General features: G+C 53.4%; 2 protein-coding genes and 1 long non-coding RNA gene across 3 annotated transcripts; all 3 read right to left on the bottom strand.

Annotated features, from left to right (window-relative positions):
- Positions 1-232: 232 nt before the first annotated feature.
- On the bottom strand, positions 233-15,160 carry LOC116436908 (zinc finger protein 239-like). Its single transcript, XM_032094357.1, has 2 exons — positions 14,104-15,160; positions 233-1,787 (listed from the first exon to the last, which is right to left on the bottom strand). Exons 1-2 carry the CDS (start codon positions 14,428-14,430, stop codon positions 1,020-1,022), a joined length of 1,095 nt encoding a protein of 364 aa, XP_031950248.1. The 5' UTR covers positions 14,431-15,160; the 3' UTR covers positions 233-1,019.
- Positions 15,161-15,207: 47 nt separating this feature from the next.
- On the bottom strand, positions 15,208-18,614 carry LOC116436868 (zinc finger and SCAN domain-containing protein 2-like). Its single transcript, XM_032094286.1, is given in 3 exon segments — positions 15,208-16,179; positions 16,731-17,180; positions 18,498-18,614. Coding segments are annotated over 2 exon segments (909 nt in total). The 5' UTR covers positions 17,154-17,180; positions 18,498-18,614; the 3' UTR covers positions 15,208-15,693.
- Positions 18,615-20,193: 1,579 nt separating this feature from the next.
- Positions 20,194-20,572, bottom strand: LOC116436950. Its single transcript, XR_004237102.1, has 2 exons — positions 20,467-20,572; positions 20,194-20,366 (listed from the first exon to the last, which is right to left on the bottom strand). It is a non-coding gene; the product is annotated as an uncharacterized LOC116436950 (long non-coding RNA).
- Between the last annotated feature and the right edge of the window lie 478 nt (positions 20,573-21,050).

The following is a 21,050-nucleotide window of genomic DNA, read 5'->3' as shown; positions in this document are numbered from 1 at the left end:
CTCTGCCAGGGTCTCCCAGCGCAGCCGGAGCTGCTCAGCCTGGGGGCCCCAAAGCCCTCAGCAAGCCCCAAATCCCTCCCAGGAACCCTCAACTCCCTCAAACCCAGCATCCCCCACATCCCCTGCAAGTTCCCCCCATGGCACTGGCCATGGCCATGTCCCCACATGTCACTGGCCCTGTCCCACTGTCTCCTCACCATGTGGGAACAACACATGTTCCCACCATGTTTCCATCCATGTCATATCCCCCATGTCTCCATCCATGCCCGTGTGCCCCCATATCCCCACAAATGGCCACGGCCCAGTCCAGGTCCATGTGTCCCCATGTCCCTCTCCATGTCTGTGTCCCCCCATGTCCATGTCCTCCCATGTCCCCACCCATGTCTCAGTTCAATGTCTTTATTTTTACCCCAATTTTGGGTGATTATAGAGGATGAAGAAAAAATGAAAAGAAAACCAAGGCCAAAAGAAAATTATTTCTGTGTCCGTGCCGGCTGAGGATCCTCGTGCTTGGGTGGGAGGGAGGGACGAACCGGCTTTGGAGGGATTTCCACCCCATTGTCTCCAGAATCTTGGTCTTTGCTCCAGTCCATCACCATTTGGCTGTGGAAGATGCCCTTGAGCCAAAGAAAATTGGAGTCATGGAATCACTGAGGTTGGAAAAGACCTCCAAGACCATCCAGCATTCCTTGATGTCACCAGAAAAAAAGACTGAACAGAAAAGATTATTCGGGGTCAATATTCAACAAATCCTCTCTCCCCAGTGAATTTCCGATGTCGTCTGCATCGTGAGGGATGTTCTTACCCCTGGGATCATCCATGTGCACACAGGGAGCCAGGAAGATGTGAAGCTCCTCAGTCAGGTGTCTTCACAACACGGATCACCAGGACCACGGATAACCAGGGCTCTGCCCAACGGGGGTCACTGGGGATCATCCAACGCCGATCCTCCCACAGGGGATGGAGCTGGAGCAGCACACGAAGCTCTTCCCGCACTCGGGGCACTCGCAGGGCTTCCCTTAGCGGTGCCTCCGTTGGTGTTGGGTCAAGGTAGAGCTCTGTGAGAAGCTCTTCCCACACTGGGGACACTCGTAGGGCCTCTCCCCGGTGTGGATGCGCCGGTGAGTGACGAGGATGGAATTGTATTTGAAGCCCTTCCCGCAGTCGGGGCAGCGGAAGGGCCTCTCATCCGTGTGAATGCGCTGATGCTTGAGGAGATTGGAGCTGCTGGGAAACCTCTTCCCACACTCAGAACACTCGTAGGGCCTCTCCCCGGTGTGGGTGAGCCGGTGTGCCCTCAGGCTGGAGCTCTGCCAGAAGCTCTTCCCACATTCCCTACACTCATAGGGCCGATCCCTGGTGTGAACCACCTGGTGCTGGATCAGCTGGGAGCTGTTGGTGAAGCCCTTCCCACATTGCCCACACACATAGGGCCTCTCCCCAGTGTGGAGCCTCCGGTGCTGGATCAGGTTGGAGTTCTGGCTGAAGCTCTTCCCACATTCTCCACACTCATAGGGCTTTTCCCCAGTGTGGATCCTCTGGTGTTCTATCAGACGAGATTTGTAGCTGAAGCTCTTCCCACATTCCAAGCACTTGTGGGGCTTCTCCCCACCCTGAGGCTTCTCCCCCAGCTCAGAGCTCCCCCTGGATCTCCGGCCGCCTTCCCGGCACAGGGGGGCTCTTTCCTCCTTGGATCTCTCTGGGCTGCATCTGCAGCCACTCCTCGTGTGGCATGTCTGAAGCTTTTCCTCCTCCTCCATCCGGCCACACCTTGGGAATGACAAATCCTGGTTTGAGGGGAAAAAAAAGGGGTGAGAGCCCTGGGCTGGGAGTTCCTCCTGCCCAAGCCTAACACTGGGCATCTTGTGTCCATAAAAACCTCCAAAACACCAAGATTCAGACCAAAATGCCCCCAAACATCAAGACACAGACCCAAAACTCCCAAAACATCAAGATTCAGACAAAATCCCCTCCAAAATATAAATATTCAGCCCCCACAAAAAAACCAAAGCACCAACATGGAGCCCAAGAAACCTCAGAAACACCAAGATTCACTCCCAGGAAAATCATCGATCCCCCTCCCTGATCACCGGCTGGATTGTGGGGGGCAACGCTCCTGGGGCTGGGGGGAGGCTGCAGATACAGCGAGTGCTGGAACCTTGCTGTGCCTCCTCTTCCTGCTCCTCCTCCTCCTCCTCCTTCTGTGTCCCTACTCTTCCTCACACTCCTCTTCCTCACACTACTCCTTCTCCTGCAGAATCCCACCTGCTGCTCCCACGTCCATCCTTTCACCATTCTGCTCTCCAGCCCTGCTCCTCCAGCCTTTCTCCTCCTCCCCCCAGGCCCAGCACCCACCCCTGGCTCGCTCTGCCCCCCAGAGCTCTCGCATCCCACAGCACCAGCAGGGATGCAGCTGCGGCAGCTCGGGCTGCGGCAGCGCTGGGCTCTCGGCCGCTCCTGCCCGCACTCGGCCCCCGCCGCAGCCACTTCTGCCAGCACAGCACGGGCCGGCCCGGCCTTGGCGCTCCCCCCCTCCCACCTCCCCAAATTCCCCTCGCGGGGGGCGCCAAGGCCGGGCCACACGGGGGCTCCAGCTGGGCAGCGCCGGGCGCTGCGGCTCTGCCTGGCAACTGCTGACTCACCAGCGCCGCGCCTTCTGATTGGCTGAGCGCTGCCTGAGGGCCGCGCCTGCACCAAGGGGGGACACCCTGCTCCAGGGGGGATGGCCCGAAAACCGGGCACCCCCAGCCAAGGAACAACAGCAACGCCTCCCTACAAACACATGCTCTCAATCTGCTCGGACACAGCCACACCGACTTGGACACAAGCAAGTGACACCACAAACCATCAGCTCCACAAAATGGCACTGACTGACACACACTGCTGCTCAGCCAAGCTCCTGCTCAATTCCTCAACTTCCAGAACAACAACAAAGCCGGAACACAACCATGGACATCGTGTCCCAAACAAAAGGGGACAATGTTGAGGCAGTTTGCACATTCTCCCAGAGGTAATTAAGGACATGGACACCCAGCGGGGGTAAAAAGGGAAGTCGAGAACGGGTCTGGGCAACAGGGGACGGATGGTGTTGGTGTGCTGGGAGGGGATTGGTTGAAGGGAGGGTGCAGGAATATGGTTAAGGCAAACAGCAGCAGGAGGAATGTGTGTGATAAGAAAGGAAAAGGAAGACGGAAAAGAGCAGGAAGAGAAAAAATGGGAATGGGATGCTTTTCGGCACCGTCTTATCCTCAAAATTTGCCAGCTGATCCAGATCGTTTGTATTCCTGGCTTCCAGGACAGGGAAATAAAGAAGTTCAGGATTTCATAAGGTTTCTCTGTGGGGGGGAGCAGCAGGACAGGGCAGCACGGGCTGGGGGCCTGTGGGGAGCTGCGGGGCCGGGCCGGGGCTGTGGGGCAGCCGGGGCTCAGCGCCGGGCACTGCCTGACCCCAACACCCCCCGGGCAGGGCCGGCACTGGCCCCCGGCCCCCAGGAGGCTGCGGGATGTGGAAGGATCAGGATTTTCTTTCATCGATCTTGTTTGGGTCACTGGAGAAACGAATGATTGTGCAGAAAGCTCAGCAGCTGTCAGAGGATGAGCACCCACAGGCACTGAGGGGGCTGCAGGAGAGGCACAAGAAGCCCCTGCAGCACTTGGCCAGAAAGGCTCAGCAGGGGAATGCAAGAAGGGATGAGCAAAAGGCCAAGGTGAAGGCAAAGGCCATGGCAGAGTTTCTACAGCCCCCCAGGGATGAACCGCAGGGCCCAAGGGGGCCCCAGCACCCAGGGGACGGCGGCGGCCACAAGCACCTGGCACAGGCATTGCCCTCCTCGGCACGGCAGAGCCCACCCAAACAGCCCCTGCCAAGGAATCAGGGCTCCAGCTGCAGGCCACAAGGACACTGCAAGCACAGACAGCAGCACTCTCAGCACCAGCAAGTCCACCCCTGATGGACATGGATTGTCAGGGCTCTCAGAGCTCCCAGCACACCAGGGACCCACCGCACCAGAGCCCTTGAGAACATTCAGGGCGCCTCTGGATCGAGACAAGGCCACTCCTGATGGACACAGGGGCCTCTTGATCCACTCCGAATCTGAGACCTAAGGGGGGAAATTGTCAAGAAGTTCTTTCATTATTCAGGCAATAAGTGGGAAAGATGAGCAGGGGTGTTTTATTCAACCACTATCAGTAGATGTGAGGGATGGGTTTGAAACACATCAATTTCTGTTTGTTCCTAATTGTGATTGTAATTTACTGGGAAGGGATTTGGTGGCTGAAGTGGGAATGCAAATTCATATTGTCAAAGGAGATACAGAGGCTAATGCTGCTGTACCTTGGTGTCAAATGTCTGTGAAGGCCTCTGCTGAAGGAAACCCAGAAGTGTGGGCAGCCCCAGGGAAATAGGTGAAAGGAATGAGGGACTTGTCTTTACAAATAAGCTGTGGGCCTGCTGGAAGATAAAACTAGTACTGAGAGATAAAAGAAACAATGGGAAGGATTCCACTGATTGATGAACGGAAAGAGATTTGTCTTTACAGATAAACTATAGGTCTGCTGATAAATGAAATTGGATATTGAGAGATGAAAGAAACAATGGGAAGAACCATAAATTCCATAAGAATTAAAATAAAGGTGGGCGTATACATTAGAAGGGAACCTTCGGTCTTAAGTGTTTTGGGAAGTCTGTACCTCTTGAGTACTTCAGCCAACAGGGAAAGAGAGAGGGAAATGTGGTCGGGAAATCAGGATTATTAGGAGCTGCATCCCCTAAATATTTGAGAGACCCCAGGGGAATGCCCCATGGCCTTTCCTTTTATTAGAATGAAGTAACAGGACTCCTCTGTTTCCTTTTTGGACATAAACCTCTGGTGTTTGTGGATTAATTTTCCTGACAAGCTGGGGGTTCTCATCCAGGATATTTCCACCATCCAGGGCCGGTGGGCAGCGAGCGGAGCTGAAAGTGCCCCACCCAGTTTGGGTGATCAGCTCCCCTTGGTGGCGGCCGGCACCGGGCGATCGATTGGGTTCCTTAGAATGTCCAGGAGACAGACGAGTGGCTGACCAGGGGGGTCCGTGAAGAGTCCACAGGGAAGGACCCCTGAAAATCTCACCGGTGAGTACAACGGGATCATCAGGGAGCAAACCTGGGAGGGCACCCATGGAGGGTAGCACAGGTAAAGCAAGGCACCCATGGAGGGTAGCAAAGGTAAAGCTGGGAAGGGGCCCTGGCAAAAGGGATGATGATCCCAAAATATCCAAAGAATCCCTTGGAAGAACGTGGACTTGGTTTACACATTCTGCCAGAGGTAATTAAGGACATAGATGCCCAGAAGGGCAGTAAGGGGAGTCAAGAAGGAGTCCTGACAAGAGGAGATGCACAAATAGGGTTAATATGGTTGAGGCAAGGAGCGGCAGGACCGGGAGCACGGGCTGGGGGCCTGTGGGGGCCGTGGGGCAGCTCGGGCTCAGCGCTGGGCAGTGCCTGACCCCACCAGCCCCGGGCAGGGCGGCAGTGACCGCCGGCCCCCAGGAGGCTGCGGGACGCCCCGGCCGCCTCTGGTGCTGCCGGCCGTGCCTGCCGGGAGCGCCGGAGAGGGAGGAGCTGTTTGGACACTGCGGCAGGACAGAGACCGGCTCTGGAATAAGGTGTGTGGTGGCGAGAGTGAGCACAAGGGAGGGAAGGAAGGGGTTACAGCCCGTCATTGAGTCCCTGCTAAAGGAAGGGCTTTTGGAGCCACGTCTATCTCCCTGTAACACCCCTATCCTGCCGTTAAGAAACCAGATGGTACCGACAGAATGGTGCAGGATTTAAGAATAATAAATGAAACTGTCAAACCAAGGCATCCCACGGTTCCAGATCCCTACACCATCCTGCATCAGATCCCTTCTTCACATCAGTATTATTCCATACTGGATTTGAAGGATGCTTTCTGGGGGTGTCCGATTACAGAGGACAGTAAACAGTATTTTGCCTTTGAGTGGGAACAGGAAGAAGGAGGCAAAATGGTAAAACAACAATTGACATGGATAGTCCTCCGCAGGGACATACAGAGTCACCGGTTTTGTTTGGGCAAGACTTGTAGAAAATAGTAAGAGAGCTTACTCCACCCTCGGGAGTTAGGCTGTTGCAGTAGATGGATAATTTGCTTTCATCAGGGGAACAGGAAAAGGTGGTTGAAGAAGCTACTGTGAAGCTCCTTAATTTTCTTGCTAAAAAGGGATTTAGAGTGTTTGAAAAGGAGTCGCAGTTGGTAGGAAAAAAAGGTTAAATATTTGGGACACTTTTTGACTGGAAGGTTACAGTGTATTGATCCAGAAAGAACACAAGGAATTTTACAAGTACCATTACCCCAGACAAAAAAGGAGCTACAGCAGTTTTTAGGGTTGGTGGGGTACTGCAGAGCATGGATTGAGGATTGTTCTGTTTTGGCCAGACCTTTATATGACTTCTTAACCCAAGACAGACCTAATGTCGTGGTATGGACACCAGAAGGAGAGCAAAGCTTTAGGAAATTGAAAGACAAATTGGTTAATGCCCCAGGCTTAGCTCTTCCAGACTCAGAAAAGGAATTTGAGCTGTACGTGGATGTTAACCAGGGCCACGTTAAAGGAATTTTGGTGCAAGGAGGGGGAACACGGCAGCCTGTTTATTTTTCTAAGCTGTCAGACCCCGTGGCCAGAGGCTGCCCCATTGTCTGCAGAACCGAGCAGCCACAGCTCTGATGGTAACTGAGGCCCCAAAGCTGACAGGGGGAGGGTATCTGATTGTTCAAGTTTCACATCAGGTTAAAGTTTTGTTAACCAAGAGAGCCTCTAAGTGGATGAGCAGCGCTCGGTTATTTCAGTGTGAATCTTCTTTAATGGAACAGGAGGATTTAGAATTGAAAAGTGGGGAAGGGTTTAACCCAGCCTCTTGTCTGAACAGCCCTGAAGAGGGGGCCAGGAAGAAACCCACGACTGCATTCAGGTGACAGAGCTCCAGACCCGGGCTAGAGGAGACTTATGGTGCACTCCCTGGCCTGAGGGAGAAAATGCGTTTATTGATGGCTCTTCAAGGGTGGTAGAAGGGAAGCGAGTAGCAGGACACGCTGTCGTTAATGGACGGGAATTAAAGGAAGGGGGGAGGTTACCGCCCACACGGTCAGCTCAGACAGCGGAGCTGTGTGCGCTTGTGAGAGCCTGTGAATTGTACCGGGACAAGAGAGTGAATGTTTGTACTGATTCCCAACAGGCATATGGGGTGATACGTGCATTTGGGAAACTGTGGGAAGAAAGAGGTTTATTAACCTGCAGGGGAAAAACATTCGCTCGTGAGAGCTTCATCTCTCGCCTATTGGAGGTGGTGAATTTACCAAAAAGGTGGCAATTCTACACGTCAGGGGACACCAGGCAGGGTGCTCAGGGGAGGCAAGAGGGAACCGACTGGCTGATGAGGAGGCTCGGAAAGCTGCACTGTTGCCAGAGATCGCTGAGATCCTCCCCTTGCTCCCAGTAACTGCACCACTGCCAGAGGAACTGTCTCTTCCACCAGAGGAGCTTGAGATAATTAAAAAGAGTGGGGCAGAGGAAGGGGGGGATAATTGGTTTATTGGGATGGTAAACAGTGGATACCAAAAGCTCTGGCCTTACAGTTATTAAAACAACTCCATGAAGGGATCCATTGGGGCTGCCGAGGACTGGCAGAAGCCTTCCTCAAAATGTACACTGCTGTGGGTCTTCTTACTCTGGCAAAGTGAGCTATTGAGGGGTGTTCGATTTGTGCTAAAACAAATCACAGGGTCATAAAGAAAATTGCCAGGGGAGGGAGGCCTTGGGCTGTACGTCCCTTCCAGAGATGCCAGGTGAATTTTACTGAAATGTCCCAAGCAGGAAGGTTTAAATATCTTCTGGGGTGGCCAGAAGCATTTCCAGCCGTTTCAGCAACTACAGGATCAGTTATTAAAGTATGTTTGGAACAAATAATTTCAAGATATGGGATTGTGGAAGCAACAGACTCTGATACAGGAACTCATTTTACAGGAAAAATTCTTCAAGGGGTTCTGGCTGCTTTAGAAATACAGTGGAACCTCCAAACCCCCTGGCACTCCCAGAGCTCGGGCTGGGTTGAAAGGATGAATGGAGAAATAAAGAAACATCTTCTGAAGCTGGTGATAGAAACTAAGATGCCACAGGTAGGGCTCTTGCCACTGGCTTTAGCAAGAATAAGGGCAAGACCCAGGGGAGATACTCAATTATCTCCCTTTGAATTGATGTATGGAAGTCCTTACCCTTGTAATTCTCAGCCCAGTGGGAGCGTAGAAACTGAGGAAGGGGCAGTCAATAACTAACTCATGTAAGCACAAGTTAACTACTGGGAGACAGCACATGTTAGTTCAGACAGCAGATGTTAATTACAAAACCTAAGAAGCCGAATTCACCCTAATCTTGTCAAGATAGAGGGGACAAGGATTATCCCAGAGACCGCTGAATCATTCCTCAAAGGACTACACACGCCCAGGGAGAGAGGTGAAAAGTGCACTGTGAGGATGACTACTGGCCTTCATCAGAGAGACCCCGAGGAAGAAGAGGAGCCTTCCTCAGCGCAACCACCAGGACACACAGCACATGTGTGACCCGTATGCTAATGGTATTAATGACATCTGAGAAACACCTGTCTCAAGGAATGTGATGAATATTCATAATTTAACCCATAATACTGTGTTGTAGGGAGCACCGGTGTGTGTGTTTGGAGGAGCGATCCCCATACACCCGGCACGCCGAATAAAGCAAATACCCACTTCTCTGACTCTGTCTCTGAAGTGTCTCCTGGCCCAGTTTGAGGTGATTCAGAAGTAAGTGATGTATATTTAAAACAATATGTGGCCAGAATCCTGTCTCTTGTGAAATCTCTTCCACAGGAAGCTCGGCTGGCACAGACCCTGCCTTGGCACTTTGCTGCCCACAACATCCAACCAGGACATCGGGTCCTGCCTGAGGAGCGCAAAGAAGCACCGCTGGTGGCCGAGGGCGTGGCCCATTCCAAGTGTCCCCGAGCACAGAAACAGCCGCCAGCACAGCTGAACACGGGGGGACCCCTCACCCTTGGGTCAAGGTCTCTGAAGCCTCAGAGATTTGCACATCTCAGCTGGAGGAGAAGGCCGGGAGGCTGTGACTGACACTCTGCAGGAGTGGGCCGGAGCAGCAGCCAGTGCGTCGACATCGGGGGAAGCCCCGTGTGCCTACCCACAGACCGACTGCTGGAATAGTCTGTATGGGCATCCCTCCTCTCGGACCTCCAGTCACTGGGGACTAATCTTCACTGTCATTGTTTGCTTTATATTAAGCTGTTTCTGTGCCTTCACTCGCCACAGCTGGTGCAGAAGACAACGTGAGAGTGAAAATTTAGATTAGGAGATTGGATTACACCATTAGAATGTTTTTCCTAATAATCTTACCTTTATATTGTCAGTTAGGTTTGGGGTCAAAAGAGGGAGAAAAATTTTTTAACTTTAGGAGAAGAAGTAGCAAAAACCTTTAACCTTTGCAATTGTTGGGTCTGTGGAGGACCAGGAAGATCTGAAAACTGGCCATGGGTGGCCCGCCTGGTCAAACCTAAATGGTGGGTCAGCACCCTGAGTGAGGTCCATAATGGAACGGGATTTTGGGATAAAGAAGGAAGTCCATGGCTGCTTCATTCCTCTGAAAGAGGCATTTATTGTCTAAATAGAACAGGGGGTGTATACGTGGGAAAAAGCGTTTGTGACTGGACTTTATCTTTGGGTTTAGACTGTTGGGCCCTTGACTGCCCTCCTTACGATTGTTCCACATATCGAGGTGCATGGAATCAAACGCGTGTTAGGCTCACTGATGGTCTCTGGGTAAGGTGATCCTTCCATAATTACTGAAAGGATTTTGAAGGCTGTAAAGCAGTGGGGAAGGATAAGTTTTTTTGACCACTTATTTTTAAGCTGCCCCCAAGATAATTCCACAAGTAGGACACGTTGTCCGTGACTATCAGTGGAAGTGGCAACACCGGAACACAACTCAAACCCTTTCTAATAAGTTCTGGTCCAGATCTAACAAAGCAGATCTGGGATGTAGCTGCAGGTGGAAACCTCATGTGAGAGCTTGCAAATGCAAGTACTGTGACTCTTATGGTGGGGAAACTATTGCTGGGGAACCATTGGGCCCAGGAAGCAAGCTGTATTGTGACCCACCAATTGATGATGAAAATCGGGAAGGCCCCTTTGCCAACGGGATCTGGGCTTTAAAAGGGCATTACTGGATTTGTGGCCAATATGCTTATTGCAGGTTACCCCCAAACTGGTCAGAGATATGTTATGTGGGGTATATTAGACCGATGATCTTTCTGTTACCACAAGTTCAGGGAAATCAGTTAGGAATCAAGGCATATCATGATCTGATTAGAGAAAAGCGGTCAATTGATGCATCCCTGGCTGGAGGGAGAGCCCAAAAGTGGAGAAAAAATGAATGGTCACCTGAGCAAACCATACAACACTATGGACCGGCCACTTGGAATCCTAATGAATTCATACTGGGTGCAGAGAACCCATTTATAATTTAAATCAGATCATTACGTTACAAGCTATGAAATAATAACCAACCAGACAGCTTCAGCTCTTGACCTTCTTGCTGACCAATCTACTCAGATGAGAAATGCAGTATTTCAACATCGGATGGTATTAGATTATCTATTAGCAGAAGAAGGGGGAGTGTGTGGCAAGTTAAATGACTCAAACTGCTGTTTGCAAATACATGACAATGGAAAAGTGGTGAAACAAATAACAGAGGGAATAAGAAAATCAGCTCATGTACCGGTCCAAACATGGAAAGGATGGGAATGGGACACGTTTTCGTGGTCACCTGGTGGACTATGGGTTAAACAAATGCTTTTTTCCCTCTTATGTGCTGTAGCAACTTTAATCTTTTTACCATGCATGATTCCTTGCTCGGTGCAACTTATTCAACATGGGATCAAGGGGGTGCAGGCAGAAACCATGCCTACAGATCCAGAGATGGCTACAAAAGGACAGAAGATGATGTCACTGCAAATACCAGCAAAACCAAAAAAGACCCAGGAACAGAAAATTAAGTCAAAGATAACTGGAGTTTGTAAAGACAATTATTAAAAATAAAAGAGGAGGGATTGAAAGGAATGAGAGACTTGTCTTTACAAACAAGCTCTGGGCCTGCTGGTTGATGAAAGTAGCACTGAGAGATAAAAGAAACAATGAGAAGAGTTCCACTGATTGATGACTGGAAAGAGATTTGTCTCTACAAACAAACTGTAGGTCTGCTGATAAATGAAATTGGATATTGGGAGATAAAAGAAACAATGGGAAAATTCAATAAGAACTAAAAATAAGGGGGGTTATACATTAGAAGGGAACCCTAGGTATTAGGCATTTCGGGAAGTCTGTACCTTGCCAGTACCTCAGCCAATGGGGAAAGAGAGAGAGAAATGCGGTCGGGAAATTGGGATAAAAAGGAGGCTGCGCCCTCCAAAAATTTGAGAGATTCCCAGGGAATGCCCCATGGCCTCTCCCTTAATTTGAATAAAGTAACAGGACTCCTCTGTCTCCTCTTTGGAAATAAAACCTCTGGTGCGGGTGGAATAATTTTCCTGACACAATGAACATTAAACCAACGGATTTCTAAGGGTTTAGACTGCATAAAGTTGAGGAAAAATCGAGTAAAACTCATGTGCCATTAAATGATTTTCCCTGCACACCCGGGCTATGTGTGCATGAAATGACTTCTGTTTCACATCCGGGCCAGAATAAAGTAATGCCTTGATCCTCTAACACTGAAAAGGTTGTTGGAGAGTTTTTGTTCTTCCCACAGTTTCAGTGACAAGATTACACCATTAGAATGGTTTTTCTTAATAATTCTACTTTGATACTGTCAGTTGGGTTTGGGCCAGGGGTGTGAAAGTCAATTTTTAGTCTTAGGGGAAGAAGTAGCAAAGATCTTTATTACTTTGAGGTTTTTTTGTGCATGTGTGTGTGAGGTTGCTAGTGATGGCAGAATTTTGGAATGGGTTTTTCGATGTTCACCTTTAGGTTGCATTTTTCAAAACTGGAAGAGCTTTAAAAGTGACCCTTTAACTCATAAACAGTTCACAGAAAATTAGTTTAAAAAAATAAAGGAAAAAAAGCCGCTTTTGGATGGGGCCACTTCTGACTCACCTGATGGCTACCCTGAAAGAGAAGCTTCATTCCAGGCAGCCAGCAGAGGAGCTTTAGAAATTCAAATTATCTCTGCTGGGGGAAGTGGGCACAATGTCCCAGGCTCTCCTTGCCTGCCACAGGAATTGGGCTGATTCCCTCTGCCCCTCACCCCAAGCTCTGCCTCCCTGCACTGACGGAATTTGCATCGCTAAAGGCAGAGCCCACACTGAGCATCTCTGACTCTGCAACAGAAATCCCTGAAGCTGCAAAGGAAAACAGCAAACGGAGAATGTTGGGAGAACTTCACTCACAAAAGCGGGGGGGAATCATCCCTCTCCCCACTCCAACATCTGCTGGCACTGCCTGTGTTATACAGGCTTGATTTGACCACTGGGCTGCTTTTGCTGACACAAGGTCAGCGAAATCACTTGGGAATCCAAGGATGTGATGATTTAATCAGAAAAAAGCGGTCAACTGATGCATCCCTGGCCTTTTTGGCAGCGCCCAAAAATGGGGACAAGATGAACGGCCACCAGAACAAATCCTACAACACCATGGAGCAGCCCCTGGGAACCCGAACAAATTCATACCAGGTGCCAGAGAACCCACTGATCATTTCAATGCATCATTAGATTACAAGCTGTCCTCCAAATCATAACCAAGCACACAGCTCCAGCTCCTGACCTTCTCACCCACCAATCCACTCCCATGAGCAACGCCACATTTCACCCTGGGATGGCATCAGATTCTCTTCCAGCAGAAGGACCAGCAGGTTGTGGAAAATGAAATGACTCAAACTGCTCTTGGCAAAGAGATGGCCAAGGAAAAGTGGTGAAACAGAGAACAAGGAAATAAGAAAGCAGCTCATGTACCACTCCAAACGTGGAAAGGATTGGAATGGGACACGTTTTTGTGTTTCCCTGGCAGACCATGGGTTAAACCAATGCTGTTTCTCCTCAGGTGCTACAGCAATTCTCATCTTTTTACCATGCACCACACCTTGCTCAGTGCAGCTCATTCAGCAGGGGATCAAGGGCATGCAGGTGGCAGCCAGGCCTCCTGATCCAGAAACGGCCACAAAAGGACACAGAATGAGGTCACTGAGAATAATCCCAAAACCAAAGAAGGCCCACGAAGAACAGATTAAGGCATTTTTAAAGTCTGTAAAGAGAAGTACTGAGAAAATAAGAAGACAAGGGATTAAAAGGGAAAAAATGAACGTGTCTTTACAAACAGATGGTGTGAATCCCATTGCAGATAGGGCCAGGGACTTGCAGATAAGCAAGTAACCGGAGAAACCACAAATTTCACAAAATGTTACTAATTGACACGAACTGATGCTCAGCCAAGGTCCTGCGAAATTCCTGAACTTCCGGAAGAAGAACAAAGCCTTCACAGAGCCATGACTATCGGATGTTATACAAAGTGGGGCGCACATTAAGGGGCACATGCAGCAGGCGGATCGGGAAGTCTGTACCTTCCAAGGACCTCAGCCACTGGGGAAAGGGACACGGAGATGCGGCCGGGCAAATCGGCATAAAAAGGAGGCTGCGTCCTCCAACACTTGGACAGACCCCACGGGAAATGCCCCGTGGCCTCTCCCTTTGTCCACGAATAAAGTTACTTTTACACGACTCCTCCGCCTCCTCTGGGGACACAAACCTCTGGCCACGGGAACTTTCCCGCACACTGCCGGCCACGGGGCAGCCACCTCTGTCCTACCCACAGCAGCCGGGACGAGCCAGCGCTGCTCCGGCACCGGCTCCTGCCGAGGCAGCAGCGGGAAGGAGACCGCGGGCAGCCGCTCCCGCAGCGCCCTCACGCCAGGGCGAACACGGCGCCCACACGGCACAACGAACCCGCCACAGCCCCCTGCCGCCCCCTCCGCCCGCAGCCAGCCCCGAGCCCCGCCAGAACCGAGCGCGGCTCCCACCTGCGCTGGGGCCGCCTCCGAGCTCCGCCGCCGCCTCACCGGGCTCCGGCCGCCGCCGCCGCTCCCGGGCCCGCACAGACGCTCCGCCAATGGCGCCTCTGCTGCGCCACGGCCGCCCTGCCGGCGGCTCCGGGCCCGGGCTGCTCCCCGCTCCGACCAATCAGCGCGCCAGAACCACGACTGACGGCAGCACCGCCCAATCGGAGCGAGGGGCGGGCTCTGCACACGGCCCAGCCCCGCCCCGCGCTCCCAGCGCCCCCCGGGCTGCGTGAGGGGAAAGCCGCAGCTGAGGAGCAGCCCTGGAACGGGCCCGGCCCGAGCCGCCATTCAGCTGAGAAGAGAAACAAAGCTCTCCGCTGCTCCCGGCCCGACCTGCCCAGCCCTGCGTGTCGGGTGCCTCCGGCTCCTTGGGAAGCCCTGCAGCCTCGCTACTCCCGCCCCTAATTCGGAGCATCAGTGCATGGCTTTGATTTCCCCCAAAAGGGGAAAACCGCCCCAAACCCCTTTGGCTGAGTGCACGAGGGGAGAGATTTGTGGCAGAAAACTCCCAAAGTCGTTTTTCCCCAGCTTGAGAAGAACAGCCCAAGCCAAGCGGAGCTGGGACCCCCCAGCAGCGCCTCTCTGCCGCCCCAGCTGAAGCCCTCGCTGGCTGCTCCAGGCTGGATGGGCAGACTGGGAGCACTGGGAAGGGGCCCCGGCTCGGGGCGCAGCCCCCGGGGCAGCCCCACGGCCCCACGGCAGCTCCAAGGCTCCGCCAGCCGGGATGGAACGTGAGAGGGGAGCAGGGCAAGGGCCGGGGCTGTCGGTGCCCAGGGGACACAAGGGACAGCAGGGGCACTGCACAAGCATTTCATGCAAAAGATAAAATCATAAGGAAGACAAAAGCAACAGCAACAGTGGCATCATAGCCCAGGGCCACACAGGAACATGTCCCATTGGAGTGGGGTGACACTGGCCCGATGTCAGGCACCCACCACAGCCGCTCTCTCCCTGCCCTCCGCAGCTGAAGAGGGGACAGAAAATTTAACCAAGGGCTCATGAGCTGAGATGAGGACCAGGAGAGATCCCTCGTGAGACACCATTACAGGCAAAACAGGCTCCAAATTGGAGATATGAATTGAATTTCTTGGTAACAAACTCAGAGTAGAGGGGATAATGAGAATTAAAAGAAGACCCTTCAAAACTTCTTCCTCCCACACCTCCCTCCTTCCAGTTCTACCTCCTCCAGTGGGGATGTCCCACAAACAGGGAACCCCCACAAGCTCCTCGCAACCCCCGGGGCTGGGCTGGCCCTGCCTGGATGCTGGGAGACACCAAAACCACTCTGTCCCTGCCCTTTGCTACTGCACAGGGACAGGAAATACAAGGAAAAGCCCAGGAGCTGAGAGAAGGACCGGGAGAGATCCCGCCCTGAGCACCAGCACGGGCACAACAGAGCCAGCCTGGGCACAGGGAGGGAATTTATTCCCAACCAAATCCCAGCAGCACAAGGAGAAGGCAAAGAAATCTCTCCAACACCTTCCCCCCACCCAGCGCGGATCACCCGGAACGGGGGTCACCAGGGCTCTGCCCCACGGGGGTCACTGGGGATCATCCAACGCTGATCCTCCCACGGGGGATGGAGCTGGCGCAGCACACGAAGCTCTTCCCGCACTCGGGGCACTCGCAGGGCTTCCCTTAGCGGTGCTTCCGGTGGTGTTGGGTCAAGGCAGAGCTGCTGGAGAAGCTCTTCCCACACTGGGGACACTCGTAGGGCCTCTCCCCGGTGTGGATGCGCTGGTGGGTTACGAGGATGGAGTTGTGCTTGAAGCCCCTCCCACAGTCGGGGCAGCGGAAGGGCCTCTCATCCGTGTGAATCCGCTGGTGCACAAGGAGATTGGAGCTGGTGTGAAACCTATTCCCACACTCAGAACACTCGTAGGGCCTCTCCCCGGTGTGGATCATCTGATGTTGAATCAGGTTGGAGCTCTGCCAGAAGCTCTTCCCACATTCCCCACACTCATGTGGTCGTTCCAAGGTGTGGATCACCTGGTGTTTCATCAGGTGGGGTGTTGGGGAGGATGAAAGTTTGGTAAGAAAGTTTCACGGATATGTAGGCTTGGAAGAAAGATCCCTGAATGTAGAAACTGAGGATGAGATAGAAATAGAAGCAAGTTTTGATATAGAATAAAAGATGTTTTGCTGAAACAGTGATCGATGAGTAACTGAGAAGACAAAGGTTGGAGATGAGTTGGAAGGAGATTTTTAGGAGTAGGACAAAGGTATGTGACTACAAACAAAGTCATGTTTTTCACCAAGTAAATAAGTCTCAAGGAGAGCATAAGTAAATAGAAAACATGTTTTTACCAAAAAGAGAGATATGGCAGGCAAACAAGAAATGTTGATGTAGCAAGAAGAAAGGTCTAAGAATTTTCCACTGTAAGCTTAAATTGTAACTTACTTACTCACTCTTGTCATTGGATGATAATGACTATAATATGGTAATGGTAGTAGTTATAAATAGGCTATAGGCAGATGTAAAGGTATTGTGTATGGTGCTTATTGGTTGCTATGTATTAAGATACTCTGCAAAGAAAAGTATAAAATGCTTTGTAACTTGAACAGAAAGCGGCTTCAGGTATGCCTACAGCTGTAGATGGCAGCTGTAGGGCTGGCTCTGGATACCCACTCCCTGAAATGCTGTAACTTTGCCTATGCAATAAACAGCTTTCAGGAGAGCCGCCTGAAGTCCAGACATCCTTCGTGAAACTTTCCCTACAGTGGGGCCTCTGCCTGAAGCTCTTCCCACATTTCCCACACTCATAGGGCTTTTCCCCAGTGTGGATCCTCTGGTGTGCCCTCAGCTGGGATTTGTAGCTGAAGCCCTTCCCACATTCCAAGCACTTGTGGGGCTTCTCCCCGCCCTGAGGCTTCTCCCCCACCTCCAAGCTCCCCCTGGATCTCCGTCTGCCTTCCCGGCACAGGGGGGCTCTTTCCTCCTTGGATCTCTCTGGGCTGTGTTTGCAGCCCCTCCTCGTGCGGCATCTCCGGGGCTTTTCCTCCTCCTCCATCTGGCCACACCTTGGGAATGACAAATCCTGATTTGGGGAGAGAAACAATGGGTGAGTGCCTTGGGCTGGGGTTCCTCCTGCCCAGGTCAATCTCTAGGAGTCTCCAGGGCTTTTGTGTCCGTAAAAACCCCAAACCACCACGATTCAGCCCAAAAAACCCTCCCAGCACTTCCCCCTCTCTGATCTCTCCACTTTGGTGTTCTGGGGCTCTCCTTTCCCTGGCCTCATTGGGGTCCCGTGGCTCCTGGGGTTCCCCCTCTCTGGGGTCCCGCTCAGGGATGATCCAGGGATTTTAGGGGTCCCAGGGGTCCCTTCTCCCTGATTCTCTGCTCCGGGCTTACAGCGATCCCACGGGTCCCCCCTTATCCAGGCTCCCCCCATCTCCAGGCTGCCGGGGGTCCCCCAGCTCCGGGATCGCCCCTCTCCCCTCACCCCATCCCAGGGCTCCCGGCGTTCCCCTCCACCGCTCTCCTGGGGGGGGCCCAATACCGATGTCCTCCTCCCACCCCGGCACCGGGACGGAGCCCCCAAAATATCCCCCAAAGGGCCATTTGCGGCTCAGCTTTGGGGTCCTGCAGGATCCAAACATCGCCCCCCCCCCCCCCCCCCCCGGCCCCAAAATGAAACCCTCCCAGGGACCCACAAAGAGATTTGGGGCTCCATTCCAGAAGCTGTGAGCTCCAAACACCCCCCAAGAGAAAACGCCGCTCGGGGAGCCTGTCACAATCTGCTAATACAAGTGAGGGTCGTGATGGTTCATTTATCGATCTCAGAGTGTAAAAGGACACAAGGGATTTCAGTTTTAATCAGAACAGTGCACCTTTATTAAGTGCCCACAACACAGTAATGCGATAGAGGAGAGAGAGAGATAAAGAAAACAAAGAGTAGAGAGGAAGAAGGGGAGGAATAGCTACCAACAGATGAGACAAAGTCCTCGTGGTCTCCTGCCAACAGATTCGTCTTCTTTCCGTGGGGAGATCTCGTCTCGGTTAATTTAGAAAGTCCCTTTATAGCCCTTTTCAGAAGCGAGGGGCAGCTGGCCAAGAGCTGGGGAAACCTCCAGCCGTTGTTATGGGGCCCGTTGCTTTGGGAAGCACGTACAGGACAGGTGTACAGGACAGGTCATTCCTTTCCGCTTCAGCGCAGTCCTTCCTGCCTGGGCAGCGAGAACGGCGCAGTCCATTGTGACCTGCATCAATTTCCAGACACTCCACCTCAGCCAGGCCAGGCCTCCTGTGTTCAGTCTCTGTCCCTGGCGATGATCGTGAGGCAGATGAGGGATCTTCGGACCGTCTCTTACAGACCCCCCGAGGGATTTGGGGCGAGCTCCCCCTCCCCGCTCACCTGCGGGATGCTCCCGGGGCCGCGGCGGACACAGCGGGCTCCGACCCCGCGCTTCCCCTGCTGCTTTTCCTCTTCCTGCTCCTCCTCTGCCTCTCTCGCTCCTCTTCCTCCCGCTCCTCCTCCCCCGCCTCCTCCTCCATCGCTCCTCCCGCTCCTCCTCCTTCCTAATCCCGCCTCCTTCTGCTCCTCTCTCCGGCCCTTCTCCCGCTCCTTCCTCATCATTTGGGGATTTGTGGGGGGAAGGGCGTTGTCCCAGTCTCGCTTTTTTCAGGGTTCTTCCCTTTCCCACGACTTTCGGGGTTTGCAGTGGCCAAACTCCTCTTTTCCCATGATTTTAGGGCTCTGGATTTTCCTCAACTGCCCCGTTCCAGGATTTTGGAGGGTGCTGTGGGTGCCCAGCCCCCCCTGATTCCAGGATTTTTAGAGACTGACGGTTCTCAAACTCCTCCTTTTCCACTACTTTGGGGCTCTGGGAGTGCTCAAACCCGCCTTTTCCTGAAATTTGGGGGGTCTGGGAGTCTCAAAACCCCCCCAATGTCCAAGATTTGGGGAACTGGATGTTCCCACATCCTCGTTTTCTAGGATTTCGGGGGTTTTGGTGTTCCCTAACCCCTCTGTTCCCTGGATTTTGGGCTTTATGTATTTCCCAACCCCCTGTTCCTGGGATTTTCAGTGGTGGCAGTGCCCCAAATCCCCTTTTCCAGCATTTTAACTCCTGGAGTTGCCCAGTCCCAGATATCCAGGAGCTCAGGTGCACTCCAAGATGGGGATGAAGGGGCTCAGCTGTGCCAAAAATGAGGCCCCAGCTGAGGGTGTTCTCTGCCTGGCTGAGCGCTGCCTGAGGGCTGGGGCTGCAGCAAGGGGGGACACCCTCCTCCAGCGGGGATGTCCCAAAAACGGGGGAACCCCCACAAGCCCCTCACAACCCCCGGGGCTGGGCTGGCCCTGCCTGGATGCCGGCAGACACCAAAACCGCTCTGTCCCTGCCCTCTGCTACTGCACAGGGACAGGAAATACAAGGAAAGGCCCAGGAGCTGAGAGAAGGACCGGGAGAGATCCCACCCCGAGCACCAGCACGGGCACAACAGAGCCAGCCTGGGCACAGGGAGGGAATTTATTCCCAACCAAATCCCAGCAGCACAAGGAGAAGGCAAAGAAATCTCTCCAACACCTTCCCCCCACCCAGCGCGGATCACCCGGAACGGGGGTCACCAGGGCTCTGCCCAACGGGGGTCACTGGGGATCATCCAACGCCGATCCTCCCACGGGGGATGGAGCTGGAGCAGCGCACGAAGCTCTTCCCGCACTCGGGGCACTCGCAGGGCTTCCCTTAGCGGTGCTTCCGTTGGTGTTGGGTCAAGGCAGAGCTGCTGGAGAAGCTCTTCCCACACTGGGGACACTCGTAGGGCCTCTCCCCAGTGTGGATGCACCAGTGGATGATGAGGTGGGAGCTCTTTTGGGGGGGACTTTTTCTGTGGGATTTCAGAGTCGTTGGGGGCTGTGGGATTTAGGGGTGTCCCAGTGCGTTTTGCAGTTCTCTGGGTGCTGTGTTGGGGTTCAGGTGCCTCCCAAGGGACCCCAGAGCGGGGTGAAATGGGGGGGACACACCGGGCCGGTTCTGCCCCCTCCACTCTCAGCTCCTCCCGCGGGATCCCCCAAATTCCCTCCACACTGCCCCCCAATAAAGGGGACCAGCCCAAACTGGGAAGCTTTATTGGGAACACTGGGAGCAGCCAGGTGGGGGCAGAGTGACAGCGGGGCTGGGGGGGACACACGACCCCCCCAAAATCAGCGCGGGGACGGAGCGGGGGGTCCCGGCCGGGCCCGAGGCCACGGGGAGGGGCTGCGGCCGCCGGCGGCTCAGGAGCTCTGTGGGCAGAGCAAAGGGGGTGACACCGGGCTGGGGGGCCCCGGGGGAGCACAGAGCTCCGGGGGAGGGGGGACACGACCCCCGGGCCCCTCCCGTCACCTGCTTGCGCAGGTAGAAGCCGAGCCCCAGCGCCAGGAAGATGAAGCCCAACACGAAGCCCCCGATCCCCGTCAGCATCTTGGGGGGCGGGGGGGCAGCTTTGATGGGGGGTGGGGGGCAGAAGGATCTGGGAAACGGCGGCGGCTGCCGGGAAGGGACTGGAATGGACTGGGACAGAATGGGACAGCAGGATACACTGGGACCAGGATCAGGACTTGGCAGGAACAGATTTGGGACACCAGAGATTATACTGGGATATAGTGGGACCACACTGAGGGCTACTGGGAACATGCTGAGGGCCAATGGGTGCTGCTGGGATATACTGGGAGTGCTTTGGATCATACTGAGACTGACTGGAATCGTACTGGGACTGACTGGAACCACAGTGGTGGTGAAAGGGTGCAATTGGAAAGATGAAGGGGGCAACTGGGATCATCCTGGGAGCAGCTGGCCCATGCTGGACTCATACTGGTATCATACTGGGAGTGACAGGGTCATGTTGGAGTGACTGGCATAGTTCTGAGAATATCTGGGAGTGACTGGGATCATACTGGGGGTGACAGGGATCAAACCAGGCTCCTACT

This window comes from Corvus moneduloides, chromosome 31 (genome assembly GCF_009650955.1).
Source record: "Corvus moneduloides isolate bCorMon1 chromosome 31, bCorMon1.pri, whole genome shotgun sequence".
Lineage (NCBI taxonomy): Eukaryota > Metazoa > Chordata > Aves > Passeriformes > Corvidae > Corvus > Corvus moneduloides.
This window is presented reverse-complemented; position numbering and strand designations above follow the sequence as displayed.